This window comes from Amphiura filiformis, chromosome 3 (assembly GCF_039555335.1).
Source record: "Amphiura filiformis chromosome 3, Afil_fr2py, whole genome shotgun sequence".
Lineage (NCBI taxonomy): Eukaryota > Metazoa > Echinodermata > Ophiuroidea > Amphilepidida > Amphiuridae > Amphiura > Amphiura filiformis.
This window is the reverse complement of record NC_092630.1, coordinates 64530817-64545686: the sequence shown is the minus strand read 5'-3', so window position 1 is coordinate 64545686 and position 14870 is coordinate 64530817. Positions and strand designations below refer to the sequence as shown.

General features: G+C 37.3%; 1 protein-coding gene across 1 annotated transcript in view; it reads left to right on the top strand.

The window, feature by feature from the left end:
• Positions 1–10855, top strand: part of LOC140148957 (complex I assembly factor ACAD9, mitochondrial-like) — a 37216-nt gene extending 26361 nt beyond the window's left edge. The window contains exons 14-15 of the mRNA XM_072171068.1: positions 442–643; positions 8751–10855. Of these exons, the coding sequence (XP_072027169.1) occupies positions 442–643; positions 8751–8848 (300 nt within the window). The 3' untranslated portion in view covers positions 8849–10855. The remainder of the gene's footprint in view (positions 1–441; positions 644–8750) is intronic.
• Positions 10856–14870: the final 4015 nt, after the last annotated feature.

The window sequence follows — 14870 nt, the reverse complement described above, 5'->3', positions numbered from 1 at the left end:
AAAGATTTATAATAGGTTTTCATTTAAACATTCACTAGAAGGTTGAAATTATATATCAAAAGAGTAACATTTACATGATTATTTATCCAAAGTTGAGAAATAAATAATAAAGTTGGTAATTTCAGGTAAGTTGAATGTAACACGAGTCATGTAATGTGAGTCACACACTTAATTGGTCATTTTAAAAGTTGCTGATTATTTGCCTCTGGAGTGTAGTTCCAGTACTAAAAAGTCCAGAGGTGAAAAGTTTGTGATATTCTATGGAAAAATTGAAGAAAAAAAACAACGGTCAGACGAAGACAAGCAAACTTTTTTTATGGGCCTAATATGTGTACTCTTCAGCTACTGTTGAATCACTAACATAGGTAACTTGTACACAATGGAAATGTTGAGCATACTCAATTTAGGAAAACAAAAGTATTTCTTTACTTGCTGTTACAGGATATAATCCATCAACAGTTTATGCTGAAACGTTGTGCCGACATAGTGATGCATCTGTACGTAATGACAGCATGTATATCAAGGTCATCTCGGTCTATAGCATGGGGGATTCGCAATCATGACCACGAAGTAGAGCTGACTAGAGCCATCTGTGATGATTCTATAACCACTATAATGGATCTTGTAGACAGTGTCAAGTTAGGTAAGGTTTCAAATTCTACAGGGGGTACTAATTATATAGTGGGTTTTGCACAGCAAAATGATGAGATGTCTGGCAGAGTGAGCATGCAATGTTGAAGTCTAATTACCGTACTGACGCGAGTATAGTCCCACCCCGTTTTTGGGTGAACATTTTTCAAAATTGGGGGTGGGACTATACCAATTTCAAAAAAAAAAAAAAAAAAAAAAAAAATCTTTTTTTAATTTAATTTTTCGAGTTTTGGAGTGTCCCTGGACCTAGACCTAAATGCTAGGATCATTCATGGTTGACCTAAAAAAAAAAAAAAAAAAAAAAAAAAAAATTCAAGATGTTTTGTTATTTTAATATGAAAATTGATAATTTGTATTCATGTCATACTCTATTAATGATTTCAAAATGCATTGAATTTGAATGCATTTTGAAATCATTAATAGAGTATGACATGAATACAAATTATCAATTTTCATATTAAAAATAACAAAACATCTTGAATTTTTTTTTATATTTTTTTTTTAGGTCAACCATGAATGATCCTAGCATTTAGGTCTAGGTCCTGGGACACTCCAAAGCCGAAAAAATAAATAACTTTAAAAAAAAAATTAAATTTATTTATTTTTTTTTTTTTTCTGAAATTTTCCGAAAGTTTGGGGGTGGGACTTTACTCGAAGGTGGGACTATACTCGCGTCAGTACGGTAAGTATTCTATAACTTGAAGTCTGAATACTGATAGTTCATTATGCTTACTTGCCTCTAGGCCGTTTGCACATTTGTTTGCAAGTGTCATGTCACAATGTGGCATGCAGTGATGTACAGCACTACAAGATTCCAATTGCGATCGCCTGCCTGCACAGGTACCCCATTGCCAAGGTACCTACATGGTACCAATGCTACCACTGCCAAGGACGGTTTTAGAGCGGTGCTGCGTGACAAGAGTGGCTTTCAGAGTCATGCCACTGCCACTCAGCGGTGTGCTGCTCCGCTTGCAGACAAGTGCAAGTGGCATTATGAAGCGTCACGCCGCTCAGCGGCAAGCGGCAGAAAGTATGAAACCAGCATTATGTGAAATTCCAGCTGAAAATTGTTGAAAAATATATAAAATCCAGTCGAATTTTGCACCATTTTGCTTAAAATTAGACAATTTTGTTTGGAATTCCAAAATCTTTCACACCTTTTCCAGCCACTTTTTATGGATGAAAATGGTTGGATCTGGAGAAATTTAAACTGTTGAATTTGGGTGGAATTCCAAATTCTTCCAAAGTGGGGGTGTTGTTTTCAAATGGAAAAGCCCATTATCCCTGTTGACTATTGATGTCAATGAATAGTCATATTTTGTGAATAGAAAGTTATTTTCTTCATATAGGGTCCACAACTTATACAAGTTCCCCCCTAATACTTTTTAAAATAAGTCAAAAATATGTTACAAAATGTAAAAAGATATATGTATAGCCCTATTTGTTTTACACATGTGGACCAATTTATAGCGCCACACATCATTGCGTTCAGTCACAATGGTTAATTGTGTAAGAAAAGAGGCCGCTTTAAAAGTTGCACCTGAGTCCATACATGTGTGTAGCAGTCAGGTTTTCTTTAACAAACACATGAAAAAGCCTCAAAATAAGCAGATCTGGACCAGGAGCCACACATTTGGAAAAAGCAGCTCCTGGTCCTGAGATTATCTAGTGAACCAGGAGCCGTTTTTAAAGAGCTAAGAGTCATTTAAATTTAAATTTTACATATCAAATACAAAACCTGCTTTAACTACCTATTTAGGCTCTATTAAAAAAAAATGTAGAGCCTGGTTCACATGATTTTGGTGTGGACCAGGAGCCAAAATGTTATGACCATTGGGTAAATGGCTCCTGGGTGCCTGGTTATTTTGAAGCTTGCACATGAATATACCTGGCCTACTGTATTATTTGAGAGCTGAATACTATGGACTCAGATGCAACTTTTAACACTGTTTAAAACGGTCTCTTTTTTTTTCACATAATGAACCATTGTGACTGAACGCAATGACATGTGACGCTATAAATTTGTCCATATGTGTAAAACAAATTTTGTTTCGTCAAATATTGTTTGATTAAAAAAAAAAAAGTATTTAGGGGAAGTTATAAGTTGTTTTGTGGACCCTATATTTGAGAGGTGGTATGTTTTGACAGTTGAAAAGGTCAACTCCACATATAGACTGTCCCACAGTCTCGGTTCGGTCCGGCCTGGATAATGGACCGATACATAATTACATAATAGCCTATCAAAATATGCCATAGTCCTTCACCCCTACCCCCCCCACCCCACCCGATTCTAAATACACAGCGACCAAAACCACTTCCCAGCGCCCAAAACCAATTCCTCTTTCTACAAAATTGATGCCACTACACTAATCACACCTCCTACATTGACGCTAAAATTCAGTGACCGCTCCCCACGCCGAGACTGTTCCGAAGTGTTAGAGATCTCACTTCCAAATAATCGTTCAACTAAGCCCGTGATTCTGGTGTCAATTATGATAGCCCGCCCAGTTTCAATTCAAATTTGGTAGCACAAAGCTATGCAGCGTGATGTGATGCGCTGCCCTGGAGATCGAGCTTGGGACACTTGTAAACAACTGAACGGTATTGATCTCATCTGGCACGCGCGGTCTGGGGACAAGGTATACGCACACAGGGTATGCGCAAGGCAACAATAAGTTCACTTTACAAATAAATCCTATTCATGATGATTTTAATTATTGTGTCGATCAGCATTTATTTCTATCTTATTTTAGCCAATTTAACCAATTTCAGGATGCTCAAAGTACTAAAACGATTCAATGCAGCCATATTATGGCCTTTTTTTAGAACAATCTCCCCCCCACGGGGGGGGGTACAAATGACCATACGGGTATATATACGGGTATATCAATGACCCCTGTTTCAAAGCCTATTTTGGTATATGAATGGGTCCTTTTTTCAAAATTTTCTCAATTTTTTTCAGAAAATAGCCCAATTTTTCCTTAATCTAGCCAAAATTGTCAAAATTTTCCCAAAATTTTGGGATTCAACTTTCCTGGTAAAAGCTAAGACAATTTGGGTTAAATTTGGCGAAAATTTTGACTTTTGGTATATCAATGGGTCCAATTTCTTAAAAATTGGTATATTTATGGGTTCACTTTCAAATTCTCAGCGGCACGTCCCCGGCACGTCCCTATACCAAAACCAAACTTGAGTACCCCCCGGGCAATCTCCCTCACACTCTTATTCTTAATTAGTCAAACTTTCTGTGTCATTTTATTTTTACACATGTTTGTGTTACACTGACCAATTTCTTGGTCGATATGCGTCTGAAATGAGTTGGAAACGTGTGAAAGTACTTTCTCTGAATCGGAAATAAATCAAGTAAATTTGACAAACTTTATTATTAGTCACGGCATTCAGGCATTTTGACCAATAAGTTGTGGTTTCCCCGCGGACTCATTTCCCGTGTTATATTTGACCATTTCTGTGTCAAATTTGACCAATCTAGAATAAGACTGCACTACAGGGGATGTGCAATAATTATGAGCGGGGGGATTTCCAAATAGCGTGCCAACAGTCTCTTGCCCCTCCAGGCCTGCCATAAATCGCTTGCCCCCCCCCCCCCCGTTTGCATAATTATGTCAAATTTTGGGATCCCAATTTGCAAATTTTAAAAGGTCTAGGTAGGACCTTACCTATATTGCGAGTACAGCGAGCGGGAAAATGTGCATATTTAAACATTTCCGTACTGTTTTCCTAAGTCTTACAGCATTTTGTTTAAAAGACGCCCAGTGCCGCCGACAAGGGGGGGGGGGGTAACCGGGTGAGCTACCCCGGGGTCCTATAGGGGCCCGTAAAAAGTGAAGAAAACATACTTTACTATGGCAGTAAAAGCAAAGAAAAGGGACCGCAGGGGCCCGTAAATGGTAAAGAAAAGATACCTTGTAATTTAAGGAGTATTTCGTAATCCTAGCATCCTCTTTTAAAGACATTTTTCAGTAGATATCCACGAAAAAAGCTTATTCCCAAATTTTCAGTTAATTCCAATTTTGCGTGTGCGAGTTATGCATGATTATGTGCTCCATCTGATATACCAGAACGATTCCAATTTCACGATATCTTTACTAAACGAATTAATCTGCAAGAATTTTTTTGTACATCAACATTATTTAGCTAGAGGTTTCCAGTGATATAAAAATCTCAACTTTTTTTGAGAAAAGTGGGGGGGGGGGGAGATGATGCTGTGGGTCACGAAATGCCCTTTTAATGCTTTACTATATACGGGCCAACAAAGGTCTCTTTTCTTGTCCATTAGGCCTAAGGTATATCTCTTCTTTGCTTTTTACGGGCCCTCTGAGGTCTCCTTTTTCTTTTTATGGGTCCATTAAGGTATCTTTTCTTTGCTTACATACTCACTAAGGTCTCTTTTCTTTCCTTTACGGGCCTATGGTATCTTTTCTTTGCCTTTATGGGTCCATTATAAGGTCTGTTTTCTTTGCTCTTTACGCGTATGGCCCATCAAACAAACAAAAATAGCGGGCCCGTAAATAAGAAAAAAAAGAGACGTGCATTAAAAAAATACAAGATAGCCTTTGAAGCACACACTCTAATAAATATTTCACTTGAATTTATATTACTGTTTGATCATCCTCGATATAATGAAATCTTTGAGAAATCAGGGGAGTGCAGCTTAATCAATCATGGGAACACAAATTGCAAATTTTCGCGCGCTTCGCCTGCATTGTGCCCTTGATCATTTACCTTAAAATTTGCAACTTTTCCGCGCTTCGCATGGGGTTTGTTTCAATAAGTCTAACCTGGGAGCAAAAGTCGCTAATTCGAATTGCAAATTTTGACCAATTCAACGGTTCTTAGGCCTACTTGGATCATTTTAGCTTTAGATTGGCTTTAAATTGGCAATTTTTTTGCACTTCAGTGAACTTAAGGGATCTGGAATGAGCGTTTTGAGCGTTTCGACAGTATTTTTTATGGAACATGAGAGCACCTCAGGCGTGTCGAATTGCATTTTGAATACTGAAGCATGTCTTTCTGATATCAAATAATTTTCATTTTTGAAAATCACGATATAATACAAATTTTATGACAAATTATAAAATTTGATATTTTTCAAATTTTTGATATATAACAGTCCTCGAGTAAATTTTATAAATCTAATGATATATTCTTAAAGTGTATGTAACTGGGAGGAAAAGCCGACGATCAATTGAAAATTTTGACCTTGCATATTGAAGATATGGATTTTTTTCCCAAAAAGACCCAATTTTTTTTGGTGTTTTGGGGAAAAAATCCATATCTTCACTACGAAATATCTTCATCCCACCTACATACACGTTAAGTATAAATCATCAGATTTATAAAGTTTACTTCGAGTAGGCCTACTGTTAAATATCAAAAATATAAATTTTTAATGATTTGCCATAAAATTATTTGATATCAGAATGACATTCTTCGTATTCAGAATGCAATTCGATATGTCTGATGTGCTCTAATGTCCCAAACGTTCATACCCCTTCCCTTAACTGGGAGCAAAATGCCACTTTCGAATTGCAAATTTGTGCGCGCTTCGCCAATCGCCATTTGTCTCCTTCAATGTTCATATTTGATTTATTGGCAGCTAAACATGCTACTTTTGCTCCGCTGCAACATATTATGTTCAAGGATTTTACACCAACCTCCCTCCCTCATATCACAAAGAAATTTACGCCACTGTTGCCCCCCCCCCCACACACACTCACAGTTATCACCATTGGCGTAGATCCCGGGGTGGGGATTTATCCCCCCCCCAATATTTTGCCAGGGGGGTGGTCCATACAATCATCCCCCATGTTGATGCCTGATAATGGGTTTCTGACCAAATTAACCTCATATTTGCCCATTTTAGCCCCAAAAGTGCAAAACCGTTGGGGTACGACAAAGTACCCCACTGTAAATATGTTGTTTTTCAAGTTATAACGGCTAGCAGTATATTTTGGATGGGGCTGTCAGCCTTGTATTTTCGCCAGCCTCGAAAAACGTCACGTGTCGCGTGACCTATGCCGCCTGGCCCCCGGGCCCGTAATGGCTCTTGGCGGCACTGAAGACGCCCCATGAATGTGTGACAAAAATCGCTTGCTCCCCCCCCCCCTTCTCGGCTGGAAAAAACATTGCTTGCATGCCCCATCCTTCGACTGGGCAAAAAATGTTTGCCCCCAGCTCCAAATTTAATAATTTCTTACAAATTTGTATTCATAGATAAAATTTTAGGAAACTCCATAAAACGAGGAATCTTGACTCCTTTTTTTTTTTTTTTTTTTGGGGGGGTGCAAATTTCCTTCTTCTCGTCCCCATGAAAAGCCAAAAGTACAGCAAGCTTCACTTTGATACAAATGAAGTAAAAGAATATTCTGATTTATGGGCATAAATGTATTATTCACAAAGGATTTTTAGATGTATAGTAGCCCTTTTTCTTGGGGGGGTCCTTCACCGAAGACACACTATAATTTCACCGTCCAAAAATGAATTAAAAACAAACAAAAACATACCAATATTTTTGGACATACTTTCTTTCAATGTTTTTAATATTGTTTTCCAAATCTTCCGTCTCCAATCCCACCTCCAAATCCTTCGGGAAATGATCCCATATTCCATAATGGATCAGCACAAAATTCTCAGCTGTAAAAACAGACCTAAAACTCGGGCCTACGACATTAAATATCAACAAGTTACTCCATTCTTTAAAGTTTCAAATCAGTAGTAAAGACACTGTAGGCCTATCACTGTTAAAATCGATCAACACTCGACTTGACTTAGTCCTATTGTCCATATGCGTACATGTGCGCGTGCGGTTTGCAAATGTTTGCTCATTATTTATCAAGGGAAGCTTCTTCAAATATCGCCGCGCCGCCAAGCTGCATTGATTGATCGGTAATTGTAGTCGCTTACACCACTGCTTACACAAACGGTGAGGCAGTGAGAACACGGACGTGGTATATAGAAAGATTGCGTGACTCCAAATCCGTAAAAGTGAACTCCCAGCATTTTGTGGGAGCTGGAAGTCAAATTGCCTACAGACTGGGAGGGTCCGTGTATTGGGTTGATTTTTAATGCTATGTAATCTACATTACCAGTCGTTCTCCATGGACCCGAGGGAGGGTCTACTCCACATAATGAAGAAATAACTTTCTATTCGCAACATTATGGCTTCTCATTATGCAGGGGTGGATCCAGAATTTCTGAAAAGAGGGGGCTAAGTGTCTAAATTAGTCAAAAGAGGGGGATTAGTGGCTGATACAATCCTAAATCCCCTCTCCTCTCTTCTCCACACCTTCCCTTCCCATCCCAAAGATCCATCCCTTTCAACAGTGTTGGATGTAAGACATTTTATGCATAGTATTATCAACTCACATTACTTGATTTTTGAAACATTTGCACACTTCACTGTACTAAGGCATAAATTGCTACACATGTCCAAAATTGTGTAGCAAACTAGCAAAGTGATCAAAATTGAGTAGCATTTTGCTCTGCGATACCGGCTACGGCCTTTCAATAATGCTTTAAGTTAAGTAGTCAGTTATTGTTTGATTTCACCTTGACCTCACGTATCAACCCTAACCGTGCCAAATCTAACAAAGCAAAAACCACTGCGCATACATGCGTCCAACATGACAGGATGATGCAGTCACCCAAGTCATATCAGCGCCACAGGGCTCGGGAATTGGCGCGGGTCTGGCGGCCATTACCACCTGAAAACCCAGCGGACCTGTTGTAAATTGTTTTATCTGGCCCGTGTGACCTTTTGTCAGAAAGTGCTATGCACTTTGACAATACATGATTGTCTAACAAAAAGGCAAGCGCTTGCTCTAATGCACTTCAAATCTCTCTCTTTAAATCAGCTTTTGAATGTCTGATAAAGTGATTTTAGCAAGGTAACTTGCCAAAATATTTGCAAGGTAAATGAAAATTTTCCTTTGCTAGTTTCAAAACTGATTTTGTTTATTCAACTAGCGAAACGTATGAGCCTTCACTGCCAGTTGTTTGTTGTTGTTTTTCATTTTGTTTCTTCAATTTGTTAAACTGATTATCTGTATTTATATTTCTTTCCATCTACTTTGTTTCAGGTCCAGAGAAGAATGGTGATGCATACATATCAAAGATATCTGAAGAAATCTGTGCAAATGAAGGATACATTGCTGCACACCCACTGACAAAACTCTAATAATAATACTGCCAAGTCACCGTGCATAATTGACTTCAGCATCAGCTGGCTGGGAGTTCATATTTTTGTAATAGTTCTCAATCTCAAGACATTTCATTGCAATTTGGGGTTGATAATGTTCAGGGCTTAGTTAGGGTTCATTAACTTCATTGCATCCATGAACAAGGGTACAGACTGTCTGAAAAACAGAATCATTATCAGATGTGCTATTCTTAAATTGTCGAATTTGATTGAATTCAGTATCATCAGCACCAGTCCACAGATGTGTTGAAGTAATTGAATGATAAGGTGGAATACAATTTTATTCTAAGGAATGAACTGTATCAGATTACCACCATTAATAGTAACACTGAAGTGTCTAATTCAATGTTATTCTTGAGTGTGAGGCACTTGACTGGATTTTATACTCCTGTATACCAAAAGGGCCATATTTAGGTATATAGTTTAGAAAAAGGTCAACAACACTTACTCCTTTACCCAGGGGTGAGATACCGAATGAGGTGCAAATGCTCAAGCTCTGCTCTATGGAAGGCATGTTCAAGTGTTTAAACTAATTATTCCCTATACCAGTGAATATCTTCATGGTGTGTACAATGTATGATTAGGACATTCAGTGTTACTATAATATACGATTAGGACACTATAGTAACACTGAATTGGGGTCTAATGTACATCATGCACTCGTGAAATGTTGCTCACATCTGTGCCATGTCATTTTTCGGTAAATCCCATAAACCTTTGCGGGTAGACCCAAGATGTTGTCATTTGACATGGATGCCAATGCGCACATCGTTTAGCGAACAACATTACTGCACATTGCAAGTCGGCTTGACGTCAAATGACGACATCTCAGGTCTATCCACAATGAATTATGGGATTTACCAAAAGGGTCAATTACGACACGGGGGCAGGTGGAAATTTCCATCCCTGTTCACAACACCTTGTCATGCTGGTTGTTACTTTAAAGCCATAATGTACGATCTTATAATATGATTATATGAAATTGGTTAATTTTTTTCAAACCTGATTTTCTTGCATATTTGTAATGTTTACACATGTCCCAACTTGCACCTAAATGGAATCAGCCAAATTTGTTGTCTTTGTAGGTCAACAGAGCAAAGTTCGACATACTATCATAATTTTAAAATTACGATAATATGTCCTCCCATAGAACTGTGTGTTAAATGGCCAAAATAACCAGTGGGGTTTCTTTCACTTTACCTTGTTATTTCAACCTAAAATGGACAGCAACCCTTACCGTCAGTTATTACTAATATTATTGCAACATTTTGAATAAAGAATAACAAAATCAAAATTTGACGGAAATCGTACATTAAGGCTTTAACTGAGAAATGAAACCTCAGCAGTACAAGCACAATGCTAGTCCAAAATGACAAGCCCCATCATTTCCCCACATTCACCAGACTATCGCGGGAATTACTTCAATAGTGTATAGAACTGAATCTATTCCTCACAACCAGAAAGAATACTTCCTATCTACCTCGAGTCACCGGCACTAGCTTTGAAGTTCAGCGTGTGCTGCATTTGCTTAGCATTGTTTCTTGCGTGTACATACGTGCCACTTTGATTGTGCGCGCAAGTAACGCTAAGCTAACATAGAACACACTGAACTTCAAAGCTAGTGCTGGTGACTCGAGGTAGATGTATAGACTATTATAGTCTCCTTGTGTTGAAAGACATTCAAATTCATTTGATAATTCATCAGTAAAAGAAAATGTATAATTAATATATTTATTTATTAATTGTTGTCAATATGTCGGTTTCTTTAATTAAAAGTGGGACCACAATATGCTATAATTGAAGACCGAATTAAAAAGACTAGTTAGGTGTATGATGTCCTGTCAAGTAGACCAAAAATGCTGTACTGCGCAGGTCAGCAATCAATCACGTTAACGCCTTTGCTCTGGCGTCAGGCGCAAACTAGTCTTTTTAATTCGGTCTTTAATTATAGATGTACTGTCTTTTGCCTGTGATTGCATCTTCAAATTTTTGAAGTTGTTAACTTAATTTACTGCCATAAAGAGTCACATTTGACTTTGAACCTAAACAAAATTTATAGTTTTGTCTTTCTTTACAAATTTACCAACCTTGCATGAAATCAGGTGGAGAAGGATCAGATTTATACTGAAACTAGACTTAGCTGTGGTCTAAGACCACAAACACAGCCGTACTGTGACCCCTTCATGACCTTTGACCCCCGAATCTACGAAAACTCCACAGGCATTGCCTTATGTCAATGCATGTGTGCAAATAGTATCACTCTGCCATGTTATTTGTGACAGAATGGACATTTTGCATGTTTTTCGTCTTGGACAGGAAGTGACCCCTTAATGACCTTTGACCTCAAATCTGTGTATGATTCATCGACACTGGGTAATAGCAATGCATGTGCAAGTTGCGTCACCGTCCTACGTAATTTGTGGGAGAAGTAGCATTTTGAAGGTATTTTGTTTTATACGGAAGTGACCCCTAATGACCTTTGACCCCAAATAAAAAAATACCACATATACATTAGGTTGACATAATTAATGTGTGCACATACCGTCACTCTCCTATGTTTTCTTAGCTAATAAAATTCATAGACACTGGGTAATAGCAATGAATGTGTGCAAGTGGCGTTACTGTCCTACAAAATTTGTGGGAGAAGTAGGATTTTGAGTTGAAATCACGTTTTTGACCCCTGTAACCCATACTTGACCTTTGACCCCACGAATTTCATAGGACATGTAGGGGCATGGTCATTGATGATTGTGACCAAGTTAGGTCAAAATCGGTGTACGCATGTCAGTGCTAGAGCAAATGTAAAGGTCGACAGAAGAAGAAAGAAGAAGAAGATCCTGTAAGAAATTATAATTTGAGTGTCATTTCATTCAGCAATGTTCAGGCAACTGTACACTTGCACTACAAGACACATCACTAAAAAACACTTTGTGGTTTAATAATAGCTAATACTGTAACATCGGGGTGGCTTTGGACAATTTTGATGTATTATCGCAAATATTTTTATAATGATCAGTAGAATTCTGAGTTTCATGTTGGGTTTGGCAAGTACCAATAGAGGACAGTTCATGCCCATAGAGTCAACTCGAGTTTATTTTATTTTCCGATAATTTTGGGGGCGCGAAGTTTGTCCAAAGTCACCCCTGGGTTTGGTGTGACTTTGGTCACCTTGTATTCAAGTGCATGTCCAAAGTCACCCCGACCTGAAGAGTAGAGCAATGGAGAGGGTGGAAATAGTTGAGGTGGTTAGGAGCACAGAGGACACTGTGGTGTATTTTAAACAAAGTGTCAATTTTGTTGGTATTCGTTTATTATGTCCAAAGTCACCCCAGAAAGGAATCCAAACCCTGGGGTGACATTGGACACAGCCTGTGTTTAAATTCTTAAGAGTGGGTAGATATCATGACTATCCAGGTAGGTTCTTGATTCATCTGTGTTCACTATCCAACCAACAGGCTTGAGTTTCCACTCTTAGGCCCTTCACAATTGATTCTTAGTTTCCCGTTTCATGGTTGAAAACAAGGGATGAGGTGACTTTTAATTATTAATTATTATTTTCTTTTATTTTAAAACAAGCGGTCGTAACCTACATCAACCCGTTTTGACTAGGAACATGCATTTAATTATTTTACAACTAAGTTTGATTTTATACATAAGTAATGGTACAGTTATGTTCTTTGTTTATTCATCATTATATTTGATATGATCAAAGTCAGAAAGTGGCAAATGAAAGTTATTAAAAGTTATTTTAAAAGAGAAAATCCAAAATAAAAATAAAATAATTAAATATTTTGCAATTCTCTACTTTGGACGCGGGCGGGAACAGGAAACTAAGAATTAATTGTAATGGGCCTTATGTTCCGGTGGAGTACCGAAAGTTTGACCACCACAAAAATCCTGTATTTTATGGGCCCAGCTAAAAATTTGGCGATATTTTTGCTAAACAAATTAATCTGCAAGAAATATTTGGTACATAAACATTATGTAACCAGAGGTATCCAGTGGTGTAAAAATCTCAACTTTTTTTTGGAAAAGTGGGGAGGGTACTCAAGTTTTGTTGTGGTAGGGACGTGCCGCTGAGATTTTGGAAGTAGACCAATAAATATACCAATTTTTCAAGAAATTTGGACCCATTGATATACCAAAAGTCAAAATTTTCAGCCGAATTTACCCAAAATTGTCTTAGTTTTTACAAATTTTCCCAAAATTTTGGGAAAATTTTAGCTAGATTAAGGAAAAATTGGGCTGTTTTCCGAAAAAATTGAGAACATTTTTAAAAAAGACCCATTCATATACCAAAATAGGCTTTGAAAAAGGGGTCATTGATATACCAGAAGGCTGAAAATGCTACCCATGTTTGCGGCACGTCCCTGTATGGTCATTTGTACCGCAGTACCCCCGGGGATGAGGCTGTGGATCACGAAATGCCCCTTTAAGGGAAGGGTCAAATGGGAGTCAACTTCAAGGATAATAAGGTCAAAGGTTACCCAGTGTTTATACAAAATTACTCCAATTATAACTAAAACTTTAGTGGAAATAATCATGAGGATGAGGAGAATAGTCAGTCACAATACAGTCAATTTTTATATTGCACAAGCACATAGCATTTATGTGCAAATGACGGACAAAAATAGTTTTCAAGAGTTGTTAGTTGTTACAGCTCAAATGACAAATTTCCAAAAACATCAATTCAGGTGAAGTCGCAGTACCACGACTTCTGCGTGCATCAATTAAGGGATCTAAAATGAGCGTTTATTGCGTTTCGACAGTATTTTTTGTAGGACATGAGAGCACCTCAGACCTATCGAATTGCATTCTGAATACGAAGCATGTCTTTCTGATATCAAATAATTTTCATTTTTTGAAAATAACAATATAATAAAATTTTATGACAAATTATAAAAATTTGATATTTTTCAAATTTTGATATATAACAGTCCTCGAAGTAAATTATATAAATCTAATGATATATTCTTAAAGTGTATGTAGCAGGGAGGAAAAGCCGACGGTCAATTGAAAATTTTGACCTTTCATATTGAAGATATGGATTTTTTCCCAAAAGACCTATTTTTTTTGGTGTTTTGGGAAAAAATCCATATCTTCAATACTGAAAGGTCAAAATTTTCAATTGATCGTCGGCTTTTCATCCCACCTACATACACTTTAAGTATAAATCATCAGGTTTATAAAGTTTACTTCAAGTACTGTTAAATATCAAAATATCAATTTTAATGATTTGCCATAAAATGTGTATTAAATTGCGAATTTCAAAAATGAAAATTATTTGATATCAGAATGACATTCTTCGTATTCAGAATGCAATTCGATATGTCGGATGTGCTCTGATGTCCCAAAATAAATACTGTCCAAACGTTCATACCCCAGCCCTTAAGGCCAAGTAAAATTATTAACATGTACCGGGTATATATACTATATAATAGATAGTATCGTCCCCCCAGTAACTGAATTTTGGAGATTTTAAAATATCTTTCTTATTTGCTCCCTTTTGTTTCTAAAATTGTTCTTGGTTATCATTTTTGACTTACTCTTGACTAAGCTTTTTTCGTGGAGATCTATTGAAAATGTCCTAAAAAGAGGATGCTAGGATAATGAAATACTCATAAATAATAATTGATGTTTACACCAAAATCTGAGGAAGCAAGACTAGTAATTCTTCATGCGATTTATCTACTTTTGAACTTGAATAGAACTTGGCCAAACTTAAGACATGTAAGACTGGCATGACAGGGGTAAAAACAGTTAATTTCATAAATTTGAGCCAAATAAGGCAATTTGAAAAAACTGTCCCATACTTCCTTGACATGGATGGGGGGGAAACCTTACACAAGTATTATGGGTACAGCACTTTTGCATGTCGGAGATGCCTTTTTTTATTTTAAAAAACTATCAATCAAGCGAAGGCACGCTTTTATATCCCTACTATCATGACAGTTTATAATTTATAGTACACTACAAAAGTACAAGTACATTTACAGACACC